The sequence below is a fragment of the Anguilla rostrata genome, chromosome 6, assembly GCF_018555375.3.
Source record: "Anguilla rostrata isolate EN2019 chromosome 6, ASM1855537v3, whole genome shotgun sequence".
Lineage (NCBI taxonomy): Eukaryota > Metazoa > Chordata > Actinopteri > Anguilliformes > Anguillidae > Anguilla > Anguilla rostrata.
In genome coordinates, this window is record NC_057938.1 from 19,357,100 (window position 1) to 19,370,579 (window position 13,480).

At 43.1% G+C, this 13,480-nt stretch overlaps 2 protein-coding genes across 7 annotated transcripts; one reads left to right on the plus strand and one right to left on the minus strand.

Annotated features, from left to right (window-relative positions):
• Position 1: 1 nt before the first annotated feature.
• On the minus strand, positions 2-6,243 carry d2hgdh (D-2-hydroxyglutarate dehydrogenase). 4 transcript variants are annotated; one of them, XM_064338861.1, is made up of 10 exons: positions 6,166-6,243; positions 4,876-5,218; positions 4,247-4,304; positions 3,976-4,115; positions 3,448-3,641; positions 2,780-2,948; positions 2,432-2,575; positions 1,906-2,048; positions 1,227-1,392; positions 2-545 (listed from the first exon to the last, which is right to left on the minus strand). In XM_064338861.1, exons 2-10 carry the CDS (start codon positions 5,204-5,206, stop codon positions 283-285), a joined length of 1,608 nt encoding a protein of 535 aa, XP_064194931.1. In that variant the 5' UTR covers positions 5,207-5,218; positions 6,166-6,243; the 3' UTR covers positions 2-282. The 4 variants fall into 4 exon arrangements, with proteins under 4 accessions (XP_064194931.1, XP_064194929.1, XP_064194928.1 ...); XM_064338859.1 differs by having other exon boundaries at positions 6,139-6,243; XM_064338858.1 differs by lacking the exon at positions 6,166-6,243 and adding an exon at positions 5,804-6,068.
• Positions 6,244-6,249: 6 nt separating this feature from the next.
• On the plus strand, positions 6,250-13,343 carry LOC135256758 (inhibitor of growth protein 5-like). Of its 3 annotated transcripts, XM_064338868.1 has the most exons (9): positions 6,886-7,021; positions 7,134-7,199; positions 7,288-7,359; positions 7,720-7,886; positions 9,043-9,154; positions 9,394-9,487; positions 9,613-9,748; positions 10,265-10,326; positions 10,450-13,343. In XM_064338868.1, exons 3-9 carry the CDS (start codon positions 7,332-7,334, stop codon positions 10,487-10,489), a joined length of 639 nt encoding a protein of 212 aa, XP_064194938.1. In that variant the 5' UTR covers positions 6,886-7,021; positions 7,134-7,199; positions 7,288-7,331; the 3' UTR covers positions 10,490-13,343. The 3 variants fall into 3 exon arrangements, with proteins under 3 accessions (XP_064194937.1, XP_064194938.1, XP_064194939.1); XM_064338867.1 differs by lacking the exons at positions 6,886-7,021; positions 7,134-7,199 and adding an exon at positions 6,250-6,386; XM_064338869.1 differs by lacking the exon at positions 7,134-7,199 and having other exon boundaries at positions 6,888-7,021.
• The last annotated feature ends 137 nt before the right edge of the window (positions 13,344-13,480 follow it).

Genomic DNA, 13,480 nt, shown 5'->3' on the forward strand with positions numbered 1-13,480 from the left:
ATTCACTGTGAATGACTCACTGTATTATGCAATGCTGTCACTGACTTTATTGTGGGGGCAGCCCCAATGGCAGTGTTATGAGACGCCTCGCCGTCCCCTTGATACTCATAGAGTCATAGTCATTCATTTGTACTGTCCAACAAGGTATTCTCACAAGCCAGTGTCTCCTGCTTTGTATTATTACCCTGCGACACTTTGATCCAAGAGCTCACAGCAGTGGTCAAACACAAGGCGGTCGGTGGGAATGTTTTGAGGGCCTAGGCGGGCCAGAACGACCCCCCTTCAGCGAAGGCAGTCCGGAAGGGTCTTGTAGGGGTTAAGGATGCCGCGGGGGTCCAGCATGCTCTTGATGTTTCCCATGAGGGCCACAGCTTCGGGAGGCTTGCTGAAGTGGATGTAGTTCTTCTTCTTCAGGCCCAGCCCGTGCTCGGCGCTGATGCTGCCCTGGAACCTGGCCGTCCACTCGTAGACGTAGGGCTCGATGGCCGCCAGGAGGGCGGGGTCTTTGGCGGGGGAGGTGATGTTCAAGTGGAGGTTCCCGTCGCCTAAGCAGGGAGAGAGGCACATGGGGTCACCCATACCTGCTGCTGCTAAAGCCACACAGTTCGGCTGAACTACGGGAGTCAGGCTCATGCAGAAACTGCAGTTTTTCATTATGCTGCATGGTATGCTAGCATTATTTAGAGAGCAATACCAATTTATCTGGTTGTGGGAATAGTATAATGCTTGGGCTTTTTTTCACAGGGGAACTGGACAGTCAGTCTTCCTTTTGTATTTTTTTGCTTCATTCAGGCATGTAGAAAACGGAGAGAGTAAGAGACGGAAGGAACCGCAGCTGAGAAAGTGCCATGGTGGAGGTCGAACCCCCACCCACACGGGGGAAATGCTTAGGGCCGAGGGTCAGCTGTCCTCCGGACTGCCATGCTTAAGACTATTTTTACACTCTCCCCCAAAGCATGCAAAGTTGCCAGCTGCTTCTTTTCATACCGCAGCCCAATCAAGCTCACGCAGCCATGAGTCATGGGGGGGGAAGACACTTCATGTGTAGCTTTAACAAGCGGAACGAGGGTGTCCGATTGACCCGCAGGGCTCGTTAGAGAGAAATGAGGCACAGATACCGACCAACTTAGCCCTCCGTGACCCTGGGCGACGCTACCATCAATTAGGCGTTGCCCCGTGGGGCTACGGAACACAGTCGGCAATGACACGGTCGGGACTCGTCTTACCTACGTGTCCGTAGCCAACCACGTTCTTTGCTCTCTCTCCAAGGTGTTCACGCATGTCGGTCACAAGCTGGTAGATCCTCTCCACGGGCAGAGAAATGTCGTATTTGTAGGTATAGCCATCGTGCGTTAGGGCCTCAGTGATGCGTTCTCTCATTGCCCACAGTGCCTACATGCAATAACCGGTTTAAACAAATATTCACTTCCAGTATCACTGGTAGCATGTTCAGTTATGTCCACAATCATTAATGAAAATGAGGATAAAAAGGCTGTATAAAATAGAATACACAACACAGATAACTAGCTATATTATATGCTCAAACAAATGGGAAAACTATATAATTTTATTCTACTACAATTAGTTTTTTTTTTTTATTGAGTAACTATTCAACTGCAGTTCAGTTGTATCCCCAACTCTCACAATCAACCATCAAACACCAACTCCATACCAACAGGCTCTTTGGAAGGGTTGCACAAAGAAAGCCATTACTGAGAGCAACTAAGCATCAGGACTCTGCCAAATGTCATTGGAATGAAGTCTGGAACCGGTTGCTATGGTCATGGGACCAAAATGTAACTTACTGGCCAGTTGTATGGAATGTATACTTAATCTTGTTTCTTGTTTTCTAGTCAGAAAAATAGTACCAGTTGATCTATTTCACAGACAAAAAAGGGACCTGACCTTAATTTTTGCTTGCTCTGTCGCAACCGTCCCATCATCCACCAGTGATGATGACATGACCGTCTCCAGGAAGCTGTGAAGTTTCTCCTCATCATGGGTGGCGTTAGACCCAGCTGTTTCTATTAAGATGTAGAATGGGCTCTCTGCAAGATGACGTAATATCACGTAGAAACAAACACAAACGGGGACAGAAACATTCATCATATTTTTTTGAATCAAAGGCTCTTTATGCTTTTTTAGTTCCTTCCAGAAATGGAATTGTACCCGTCAAATAAGAGTACTGTTATGCATTTGACCACCAAATTCAGGGACTGACAACCTTGTGTAAATTACATCTTCAAAGTTGAGATTGTCCAGAGAACAGGGTCAGCAGAAAAAAAAGCAACTGCAAAAATTCATGAGAGAACAAGCAGCTATTTTATTGTCGTAGTGCTCCCACATCAAAAGCTTTGCAATGCCCACGGTAATAGCCCTGGCACTTGAACAATCACGTGACTGAATGTTAGCAGTCTGCAGTCCACTTTACCTGTAATGGGATTGACCAGTTTCAGATGCGTTTCCAGAAGTTTCATACAAGAACTGTCCAAGAACTCAAAAGCAGAGAGGATCTCTCCCAGCATGCCCCTGCAGCACTGAAAGGTCTCCAGAAGCTGCTGGAAGCTAGAACACCCTGCAAGCAGACAGAAAAATACCCTTCTTCATACCGTGCAAGAAAGGTAATGTCATCAACCAACCAAACACTTGAATTACTGAAACCAGCATTCAAGAGTGCTGTCCTACACAAGTGCTGTCCTAGAGACTGACTAATCACTATTTTAGAAATGGCAGGAAGTGAAATGAATAAAACCATTGGGTTATTGAGCATGTGTCATACCCAAAAAGGCCACGTTGACTGCATTAGGTTTGTGTGGGCACAGAATAGAAACTGCTGTGATGACCCCCAGCGTCCCTTCAGAGCCAATGAAGAGCTGCTTCAGGTCGTAGCCTGTGTTGTCCTTCCTCAGACCCGCCAGGCAGTTCAAAACCTGCCCGTCAGCCATCACCTGCATATACCAGCAAGGGGGAAAGATGTGTGAGACTAAATTCTACATATTTTCAAGAAAAGTGTATGAATGAACTGATTTTTTTTGACAAAGCAGATAATATTTTAAAATCCAAGCTTATTTACAGGTAGGCACTTTTAATTCCTGACAAAGACTATTTCTGTTGCCGACTTATATGTACTGGGTACTTTTATACAGTGTACAGTTATACAGTGTATGGTAGGTGTATAAGAATTGCCAGCAGAACAATGCTGATGAAGGCATGTATGTGCAGATATTTTTCATTCATAGCCCATAATTTAATTATCAGACTCAGGAGGCATTAACACGGTAGCACTGTTACAAAAACACCTTTGTGCAACCCATAACTGTAAACATAAACTAAGCCAATAAACACGATAGTGTAACATAACAAGACAGGGCCTTCCAACTCAAGGCAAGAGTAGAAAGCACACGATGCCGCGTACCATAATGCTGCCACCCGCATGCCTTTGCTTACCACCTCTAAGCCCAGCACCGTGCCATGTAGGGACCCGTAGCGCAGCAGCCTCAGGCCCCCGGCGTTGGTCGCCACGTTCCCCCCGATGTGGCAGCTGCCCTTGGCCCCCAGGTCCAGGGGCATGATGAAGTCACGCTCCTCCAGGTAGTCGGAGAGCTTCTCCAGCACGCAGCCAGCCTGGCACGTGAGGATGCCTGAAAGGAAGGGGGGGAAAAACTTTACAGTACAGCCAAACTACAGCATAGGAATGGACATTTCTGTGCATCATTCTGTGGGATTGCAAAATGCTCGATCCAGGGACAGACGATCTTTGTAGTGCCCAAGCTGCTGGTTTACATTGCTTGGGTTTAGTTTTAAACACATGGGGAGAGTTTCCATCCAGCTCTACGTATCGTAAATGACTCATAATCCAAGGAGGAGGTTTTTGTGAAACTATATATAAATGCCGAAGCAGTTCAGGACAAGCACCCTGCATGTGATTACATCTGCAGTGCAAGAATGACACCAGCAAACATGAAGCAAACTGACCAGACACGCGGTCGAAGCTCAGGACGCGGTTCATGAGGGCGGTGGAGAGGATGATCTCATCAAAGACGGGCACGCTCCCACCTACCAACCCTGTGTTCCCGCCCTGAGGGTTCACTGCTAGCCGCCGCTCATTGCAGTACCTTCAAGAATACCGTAGGGTAGAAGACAAGCCTTCAAAGCCACACTTTTTTTCGTCTGTTTCAGAAGATTTTACACTTAAAAGGCAAATCGAAGCCAAATAACCTTTCTTGTGCAAAGACGGGAGCAATACCTGAGAATCTGAGAAACCTCCTCCGTACTCTCTGGTCTCAGCAACACTTCACTGGATCCTGTGAAAATGGTGGAAATAAACAAAGGCTTCACAAGTACAAGTTTCAGTTCCTGTGCTTTTATTACTTTCAGATAAAGGGTTATAGCCCCTAATAAAAAACCAGCTAAGAAGAACGAGAGATCAAGAGCTAAATTCAGCATTTTGCAATGCCACAGATGGTAGGTGTAAGTCCATACTTAGAGGAGGCTGTGGAATGCTTTTGCAATTAAATCTAGACTTCACCTGCAATTATAACCTTGGTGACTCCTTGCTAAACTTCCAAGTTACACTAATTGTTTTCAAGGAATAAGTCCAGATACAGAAAATATTAATCAGTATTTATATTACATGAATGCACTCATCTGACGATCACTGTCTACCACTATTAAAAATTATATATTGTGGCCTCTACACATCACATTATTATAACATACAACTGGCCTCCATAGTGCCCAGGTCAAAACAGAACCCTGTGAACAAGCAGACAATACAACGCGATAATAAATGACAGATATTCCTTCCACCCAAAAAGGGAGCTGTGTGTGGAGTCTGCACCACTTCTAACCGAGGCAGGCAAGTGTTACACGCACCCTTCACCGAATTCAGCCAGTCCCTGTTGCTGGACTCCAGCAGATCTGGGTCAGTGATGGTTCTGCTGTGCAGCAGCTTGTTGAAGAACTCCAGGTCCTGCTGGGAAACGGTAGCAAAAGGTAGCCTGCCTGGCACCGTGCCGGTGGCTGGGCTGGACCGGCCTCCAGTCACGTGGACATGCCGAATTTGTTTACGCGATGCACACCCCGATAAGATACCTGTCATCACAGGGAACCGGCCTCCAATCACCGCTAAAGGTGAAGACGATTGTGTCTGTAACCACCTGACCGTTGCAAGTCCCAGTCTAACTCCCGGAAAGCCGGCTGCCATGGCTGGAAGTAACTGCAAACAACAGAGAACAAAACTTCTATTATAGGTGTATTCTCTTCTAAAGCAGCCAGGCAGTCAAATTGACTTTAACATATAATGTGCACTACTACATACTGAATGAGGCAGTTCAGGTTAAATGCTTTGCTCCAATGCAGTGACAGCATATCAGCATGTACCTCTGGGCTAATAGTACCCTTGTCACTGAGACCCAAGTAGCTCTCTAACCATTATGCTACTGGTATTACAAAGTGCATGGGTAGCTGATTCTTGATTCTTTAAATACAATCAGACGTGTTGGTCAGCTAAATTACAGCAATTAAAAACAGCTGTGCAAAGTCATGTAGCTTGCTGAGCTATCTGGTTCCAGATACTGGGTACCTGCATCTAGTCACACCTGTAGCTCAGGGGTGTCAGGGGCAGGTTTTTATTTTAGGCCAACACTAAGACACCAATTACTACTTACCAAGGTCTTGGCTGAAGACAACGATAATTTAAATAGTTAAATCAGGTGTTGAAGTGTTAAAACAAACAAAACCCGGCACACATACCGGCACTTTTCGGGTACGACTGGACACCCCTGCTGTAGCTAGTCCTTACCTTCATACAACTGTCCATTTTTGTTTACAATGTTTCGAGCACGTCGGACAAGGGTCAGAGCACAAGATTTTCATGGTTTCTGAGTTAGCTAGATAGCTAATGCGAAAGAGCAAGCTTATATAATTTTTGGATAGGACATGGTATCTAGTCAGTAGCGCAAGTAGTATGAAGCTACAGTAACAAGTTAGCAACAGACCTAGCTGGCAAACAATAGTATTTCTAGTACTGTAACGACTTAGGTATCTCCCTACTGTTTATACAGATGTGCTATGGTGTTGTGACCGACCAGATTTCCTAATTACTTTTATATGGTATATTGTCAGGGGATTGCGTACCGCAATGAGGTCAAACGCTGCAGCTACCTTCTGGTTTTCCAAGAGCACTGCGGACTCCAGACGAGTTCAGATTTGACCAATGACAATTCAGTTCCTTTTCGGCTCCTTTGAGCCAATGGCAGACGAGGAAGTCATGAATAATTAATTGAGTACTACGCTTCGAGTTCACGCGGGCTGGATTAAAAATATATGTTTAAACAGAAAAGTGACAATGGCGACGGCAATATATTTGGAACATTATTTGGACAGTAAGTAACAAACATATATGTATATGCTTCTGCAATGAAATCACTGGTAGAACATTAATTTAGAAGTGTCGCTACCTTCCCGAAGCAACACGAGGAATGGAAATAGATGGCTAAGTAGCTTGCTACTAGCCAGGTCTGACGAAGCGTACGGTTTGTTTTTTGGTAGTTAGTAAGCCAAACGTTTTCTGTAAATATACAACGATGTAGGACACTTTAAACTTTCTGTTTCTGTGGTGGAAAGTGACTTGTATTTTAATCAGAATAAAAGGGAATATATCTGTGACTGATGAAGGTTATTAGCTATCAGCCGTAAATTATTTTTGCGCTGGCCAGGCATAAACAGGAAGCACTGCGCTTCATGGCGGAAGTTGGTTATTAAGTTGTTTTTCGAAGCCCGTAGAAGGTCAAAAATTTACGTCTTTTCTTGAATGTATCCCAGACGTTGTCGTCGCAGACCTCATACTTGAACGTTGTATACGGAGAACAATCCATTTCTTAACAGTGTCATTTCGTGGAAAGGACATAACTAGCTCGCTTCCTTGTCGGAGCGGGACGTTTGATTTTTTTAAGTGCGTCACACAGACACACACAGACCGCAGCACCACCGCGGAATACGTGTTCCCTCCGCGTCTGTGGTAGGTTGGTTTACACTAATCCTGTTTTCGGCAAACCCAGCCATGTAAAATGTCACTAGTAAGAAAATATGAATGGTATTTTGTTCTCATTTCGTTATGTAAATCCATACAGCTTGTTAACATTCAGGTTACTCAAGTTTCATCAACTACTCATTTAGGCGCTGGTGTATGCAGTAAGGTAACACACTTTTCTCTTTTGCATCATTGGGATGTTATGTTTTTTTCTCTTAACTGCCTTACTAACTCATAGTTGACGTTTCTCTCAGGTATCGAAAACCTACCCTGTGAACTGCAAAGAAACTTCACTCTCATGCGAGAATTGGACAATAGAACAGAAGGTGGGAAATCACTGCACAACCACATGGCTGCCACCAGAAATTTAAATTGGCTTAAAATAGGCATTCTTACATAGCCTTGACAGCACATACCTGCAGTTCTCTTTGGTTGGCAAGGCATTTGACATTGTATATATTTTAAGTATTATGTGAGCATTACAGTGCTTTGAGTGATGCACTTTAAAGGGAAAGTTCACTTTTTTAATATACATTTCAGTTATTGTGTATGTTTTCAGTTGTCCCAGGCAGGTTTTGTGTGCAATTAACAATGATTTAGATATGTTGTTTCTGATGTCTTGCTGGCTTTACAGTGGCTGCCACATTCTGTTCATTTTGTACGCGTACATTTCTGTGTTATTTTAGAAAAGAAGGGAGAGATCGATAAACTTGCTGCAGAATACATCGCTAACGTGAAGAACCTGGCTTCTGAGCAGCGGGTTGAGCACCTGCAGAAGATAGAGAATGCTTACAGCAAGTGCAAGGAGTACAGCGATGACAAAGTGCAGCTTGCTATGCAGACATATGAAATGGTCAGTGCACTGTTTAGAGTATGTTTCACCTTTTGTTTCATTATTATTTTGATTTATGACATTGATAAAAATGTCTGGTCTTGACCCATGAGTAGGGCCACCAGTTTGTCTCCACCCTGTGACCTGGAGGGTTTTAAACATGTAGTTCAATGGTTATCCTCCAGAGGTCCCCATAGACATTCCTACGGCACAGTCAAGTGACAAAATGTACAGCTCAGTTTCTAATTGAGACATTGATAAAAATAAAAACGTTAGCTGAGCTAATATGGGGAAAGTCAGGTGAAGTCAAGTGAACACAGATGGAAGTTTAAATGCTACGAAAAGCATGTCTTTGAGCCAGTGGTCCTCACTTCCGGTCATGGAAAGCCACAGGGTCTGCTGGTTTTTGTTGTTACTCAGAACTTGAGTAGCACAGTAATCGATCAGTTAAAGCAGTTGATTACTAGTCTTGATTGAAGTTAATGGCCTGAATCATGAATGCATTTTTTTTATTTAACAACTTTGTGCAAGTAGATGGCGTATAAGTGTTCTCATTTTTAATATGGGTGTTTCCCACTGCTGTTGAAAAAACCACTCTTGATCATACCCCGGTACAACACTTAAACATAGCGTGTCCACGGAAGTAAGTAATCAAACTGAATTTAGCATGAGATGTGTCGCTTGTAAACATCGCTGTCAATCATTGTCTATGCTTAATTAGTGCCAATTACTTTATCTACTTAAATTATTGAGGTGGTGGAAATGGGTTAGTTGTTTGAGAGGGGGTTTAACAAAGAGGTTATCACGGCGTCTAGCTGGCAGAGAACTGAAGTACCATGTTGGAAAATGAGGGGACAAACTGGTGGCCCTACTCACGAGTGGACATTATTCAATTTGTCTGAGTTTGTGATTGTGTGCATTTTCCCGGTCTTCTTTTGAAAGCTCAACCTTTTCTTGAGCTTTGCAGACCGGAGAAGCACTCTTGCATTGATCTGCAACACAAAAACTGATTGTTGACCCCTTTTTTTTAAGGCCACTACAAGTCTCTTCCACTTGTCACGCTATTATTACAAACCGCAAAATTCCGAAGCAAAAAAAGCACAGTCGACCAAAGCGTTTGCATGTATTTAATGGTTACGTTGAGAAAGGAGTCAAGGCGTATTCCGTCGCTTCCCAGGTGGACAAGCACATCCGGAGGCTGGACGCGGACCTGGCCCGCTTCGAGAACGAGCTGAAGGAGAAGCTGGAAGTGAGCGGCTACGAGAGCCCCGACGGGAGGGCCCTGAAGAGTAAGGAGCGCGCCGACGCCCGTCCCGTCCCCGCTAAACACGGCCCGTCCCTCAGCGGCCTCCCCAGGGAGAAGCCCCGCCAGCGCTAGATTTCGGGTGGAAGTTTGTGATCAGCAGTGCGGTGTTAAGTTTAGTTGTCATCGTTGATAGATAAATGCGGGTTAAACCGTTTTAATGCTGTATGAGGTGCACAGAGACCGTCATCCCTCTAAGCTTCGTATATATCTTTTTTTTTCCAGAAGCCAGGGGTATCAGGGAAAAGAGAAGCTCCAGAGGTAGAGGCAAGAAAGGCTCCGATGAAGATTCGCCCCGGAAGAAGAAAATGAAAAACAGGTAAGGGTCCGCACGTGGGCGAGCTCTTACTAACAGTGAAGAATTTGCGTGCCTTAAATGATGCAGTTAAAAACAAACTCAGAATGTGTGTTTCTCTTTTCACCTTGACCTTCTGTCTCCCCCAGCCCCGAGTTCAGCGACTCTATTTTAGCCGTCCATCCGTCCGATGTGCTGGACATGCCCGTCGACCCCAACGAGCCCACGTATTGTCTCTGCCATCAGGTGTCCTACGGGGAGATGATTGGTTGTGATAACCCTGATGTAAGTATCCCGCATATTTAATAATTTTATATATGGGCAGTCAAGATCTCATACTGAAGCTTTAATGTCCTGAAGTTTCCTCAGGGAAAAATGCATTTATTCTATGCTATTCATAAATGTTTGGAATACTTGGGTGGTTTATAATACATGTGTATGTATACAATACAAATTACTAATGTGTACTCGCATACATATTGGCAATGAATTTGAATTTGAAATGAATTTCCCCCGTGTCCTGGCAAAACTCTCAAACGGGCTTTCTCAACCTGGCCACCTAATCTTTCCTGAGTTTAATTGGCTCAATAAAATACTCCATCTTCAACCAATATAATTTGGGGTGTGCACTCTGCTGCAAAATGTCTGTCATGCCCCAACCTAACAGGTGCTGCACATGTCAGTAACATACTTTGTCAGTTTTTTTGTCATATTATAGAAAAACTTTTTGAATTTCTGTGTATTTCATTTTGCTAATTGAAAATGCTTTTTGGAATAACAATGTGTTTTTCCCCCTTACAGTGTCCAATAGAGTGGTTTCATTTCGCTTGTGTTGACCTTACTACGAAACCCAAAGGGAAATGGTAAAAACTTGTGTAAACATGTAGATGTACACGTACTTCAGACCCAGACTAAATTGATCTTTTTCTGTTAGAGTTGTTGGCACCTCTGTTTGACTTAACTGCTGTTCCATCTTGTGTTTTCAGGTACTGTCCACGCTGTATCCAGGACAGAAAGAAAAAATGAGGTGCAGATTACCATCGCTTTAAAGTATACATAAATATATATATATAATGTATTTTGTTTATGCAGTAAAACAGTGTAATATATACATATATAAATATTTTCCCATTTATATATTGGCCATGGCCTTCACAACTATGGTCTGTCAAAGCTTTTTTCTTTTAAAAATGCTGTTAATACTTGAAATATCTACATCCTCATCTGTTCTGAGTTTTAGTATTTCGCACGCGGGCTCGCCGATGTGAGATCGGCGTCGTTTGAAATGGCGGCGCGGTCGGAGCTTGCCCGTTTGCTCGCCCCTCCCTGTACGGTTGCGGATGTAGGCGCTAGCCCGAGAGCGAACGTCTCGCAGTGTTTCCCCTGAATGTTTTTCCGTTGACCTACCTCACCGGTCAAGCTCTCGCGGCGCCGTAACCTCGGCCTCTGCCCCGAAACGCTGGGAGGGAAGAAGGGAGATTGACGTCTGAATCCAGTATGTAAGCCAATAGCGATGGCAGTGCTTAAACCTGTGCGTGTTGAGATCGCCTCTGTCAAAGATCTTTTGAAAAAGTTTTCAGTGTCCTGGCAGGTGCTAAAAAGTTTGTAGGTTTTTGGCGGTGAACGCTTCTGATATGATCGTCTTAGCCAAATGAACGGCTTTTGTGGCCCCCCAGGAGTTGAATTATTCTCATAGCAAAATAATTGTGACCATGACAGTCAGGCTTATTCTGAGAGGTTCTTATTTTGCTTCAGGCATGACAGGACTAAGGGCATTTTTTTTGCACCATTGAATGAAATCTGAGAAACGCCATTTGTACTTCTCTTACGTTAACAATGTTTTTTTGTTTGTTTTTCCTTCTTTCTGGGAATAGTATCTCAGTTGCGATTCCTGACAATCTTGACACGTTTCTCTGAATGCCTTGTTTTGTTAGATTGTTTGACGGTGTGGTACAGACAGTTGCATTCGGACATTTGTAAGATTAGGTTCTCACCGAATTATTTTTAAACCGATTTCACGCGAGGCATTTGCTTTCAAGTCCATTCAGAAATCCCTTTTTTCACCTGCTGTCTAAACATACCATAGACCAGTCTAGTTTCAGCTCTTAAAAAAAAGAAAAAGCTAGCAAATGAACTCCTAAGTTTTAAATATGACTGCGTATCGAATTACGGTGGCAAGACATGAACCAAGCAGGCACTGATAATATGGGCTTTGACCACTCTTTGGGTTTTTCACATTTTAGTCTCTGTGACGGTGAAGCATCTTTACTCCAAGACAGGGCTGCTCAAGTCCAGGCCCTGAGGTCCTGCTGGTATTTCCTCCAGCCACGTGCTACACCACCTGATTTCAGTGATGAGCTTACTACCTGAACCAAGGAGGTAAAGTAATTAATCAAATCGGGTGGTGCAGTGCATGGCTGGCCAACTATCTGCTGGTACTGCAGCCCTCAGGACCTGGAGTTGAGTAGCGTTGCTTCAAGTGCTGCTCAGTCAGCTAGCGTGAGGTAAACACTGGTGTTTCAGTACTGACTTTCAAAAGTCGCATTCTCTGATAATTATAGGTGAAGAGGAAGACCCTGTGTACGGGCTGATAACTTACTGCACCTTTGCGTTTGTTTCACGCAAGAAAAGTTCTGTTATGCTATTCCCACTGTTTTATATTGAATCTAATGAAAACTGATTTGCACTGATTAATTGATGCCATAAATTTCTGGTGGACACCAATCATATAAAACCTTCATTTAGTATGCTTCATGTGGTTTTGTGTGTGGACATAAGCTTAAATTAATTTAACTGTGAATTTTTTTACTCGGCATGAAAATAAGGGATGCTATCCATGTTATTAAATGTTCCGTTCTCAATGTTCAGACAAGTGTAGCTTCTCTTGTTGCGTGAGCTGTCAACAACAAATAAACCCTGCTCCAGTGTTTCACGTTAACCCTCTGTGTCCGTATTAGGTGATGCTTGGTAAACTGGTGTCTGCAGGAACATTATGAACTGAGTTTTCAGTTTCAGAGTGCTGTGTATTATTTATTAGTATATTTAGTATTGGCTAAAGAAACTGAGATGCAAGCACCCTCTGTGTGTAAAATGAATCATGAAGTTCCACTCTCTTTTAGGATGAAAATAGTGATGGTGAAAACAAAATCTTGACTTTATTTTTTCCCCTGAAATGCATTGATTAATATTGTTTGATCAGTGTTTATATTGTTCAAAACGTTTCAATGTGCATGCAAAGCGGAAAATGCAATGCTGTTTGTTTATTTTATTTTATTTTTTGTGGCTGGAAAGATTTCCCTTATCAGAAAAGGTCCCGTTGAAGTCCTCTTTTTGGAGTTAAAATGCAATACTAGGCAGTGATTATAATTACATATACATATGCTCAGAATGTTCACATTCAAGATTAGAGGTTAAGGGCTGGATTAACATCTGCTGGGAATGTGTGTCAGGACACCAGTCTACTGTGCAAAATTTACAAACGTAAGGCATACGTGGAATAAATTCTTAAGCAAGCAAGCAGTCTAATGAGGTCCTGCATTTGCACAATGTTGGAGTAACTGATCTTCACAGCAATTTTGACAGCCTCTGTGCAACATCCGAACCTATGTGATGCATTGTTTTGTATATGAATGGACAGATTGTCCTTGGGACCATTTTTTAAAAGCTGAATAAATGTAATCGTACAATGAATATGGGAAAAAAAATCCTGTTGCTTCTTCATGATTGTTGCAGGTCCCCCAAAGAGTTTAGCCTTCTTGTTGACTTTGTAAAACAACATTGTTGTACATCTTTTATATAAAACTTTATTGTATATCTGTATTTTTGACCATGCTGTAGACAATGTTTTATTCTTATAAATAAAGTATATTTGGGGACTATTCTCCTGTTGTTCATGTTTTTGTCCATTTCATGTGATTATAGATCCCTTGTATAATTAAGGTTGTAAGTAAGTTGGTGATCACATTCATTGATTCTCACATTTAGAGTTAGTGTTATGGAATGTCCATCACGTGTAAC

Excerpts from the sequence above, each read along its gene's own strand:
- d2hgdh (XM_064338858.1), bottom strand. Across the intron at positions 2,576-2,779 it reads AGTCAACGTGGCCTTTTTGG|GGTGTTCTAGCTTCCAGCAG; the intron begins GTATGACACATG and ends GTCTGCTTGCAG. Across the intron at positions 1,393-1,905 it reads CAGAGCAAGCAAAAATTAAG|GCACTGTGGGCAATGAGAGA; the intron begins GTCAGGTCCCTT and ends TATTGCATGTAG.
- LOC135256758 (XM_064338867.1), top strand. The coding sequence starts at position 6,350 with ATGGCGACGGCAATATATTTGGAACATTATTTGGACA. Across the intron at positions 7,360-7,719 it reads ATTGGACAATAGAACAGAAG|AAAAGAAGGGAGAGATCGAT; the intron begins GTGGGAAATCAC and ends GTGTTATTTTAG. Across the intron at positions 7,887-9,042 it reads CTATGCAGACATATGAAATG|GTGGACAAGCACATCCGGAG; the intron begins GTCAGTGCACTG and ends GTCGCTTCCCAG.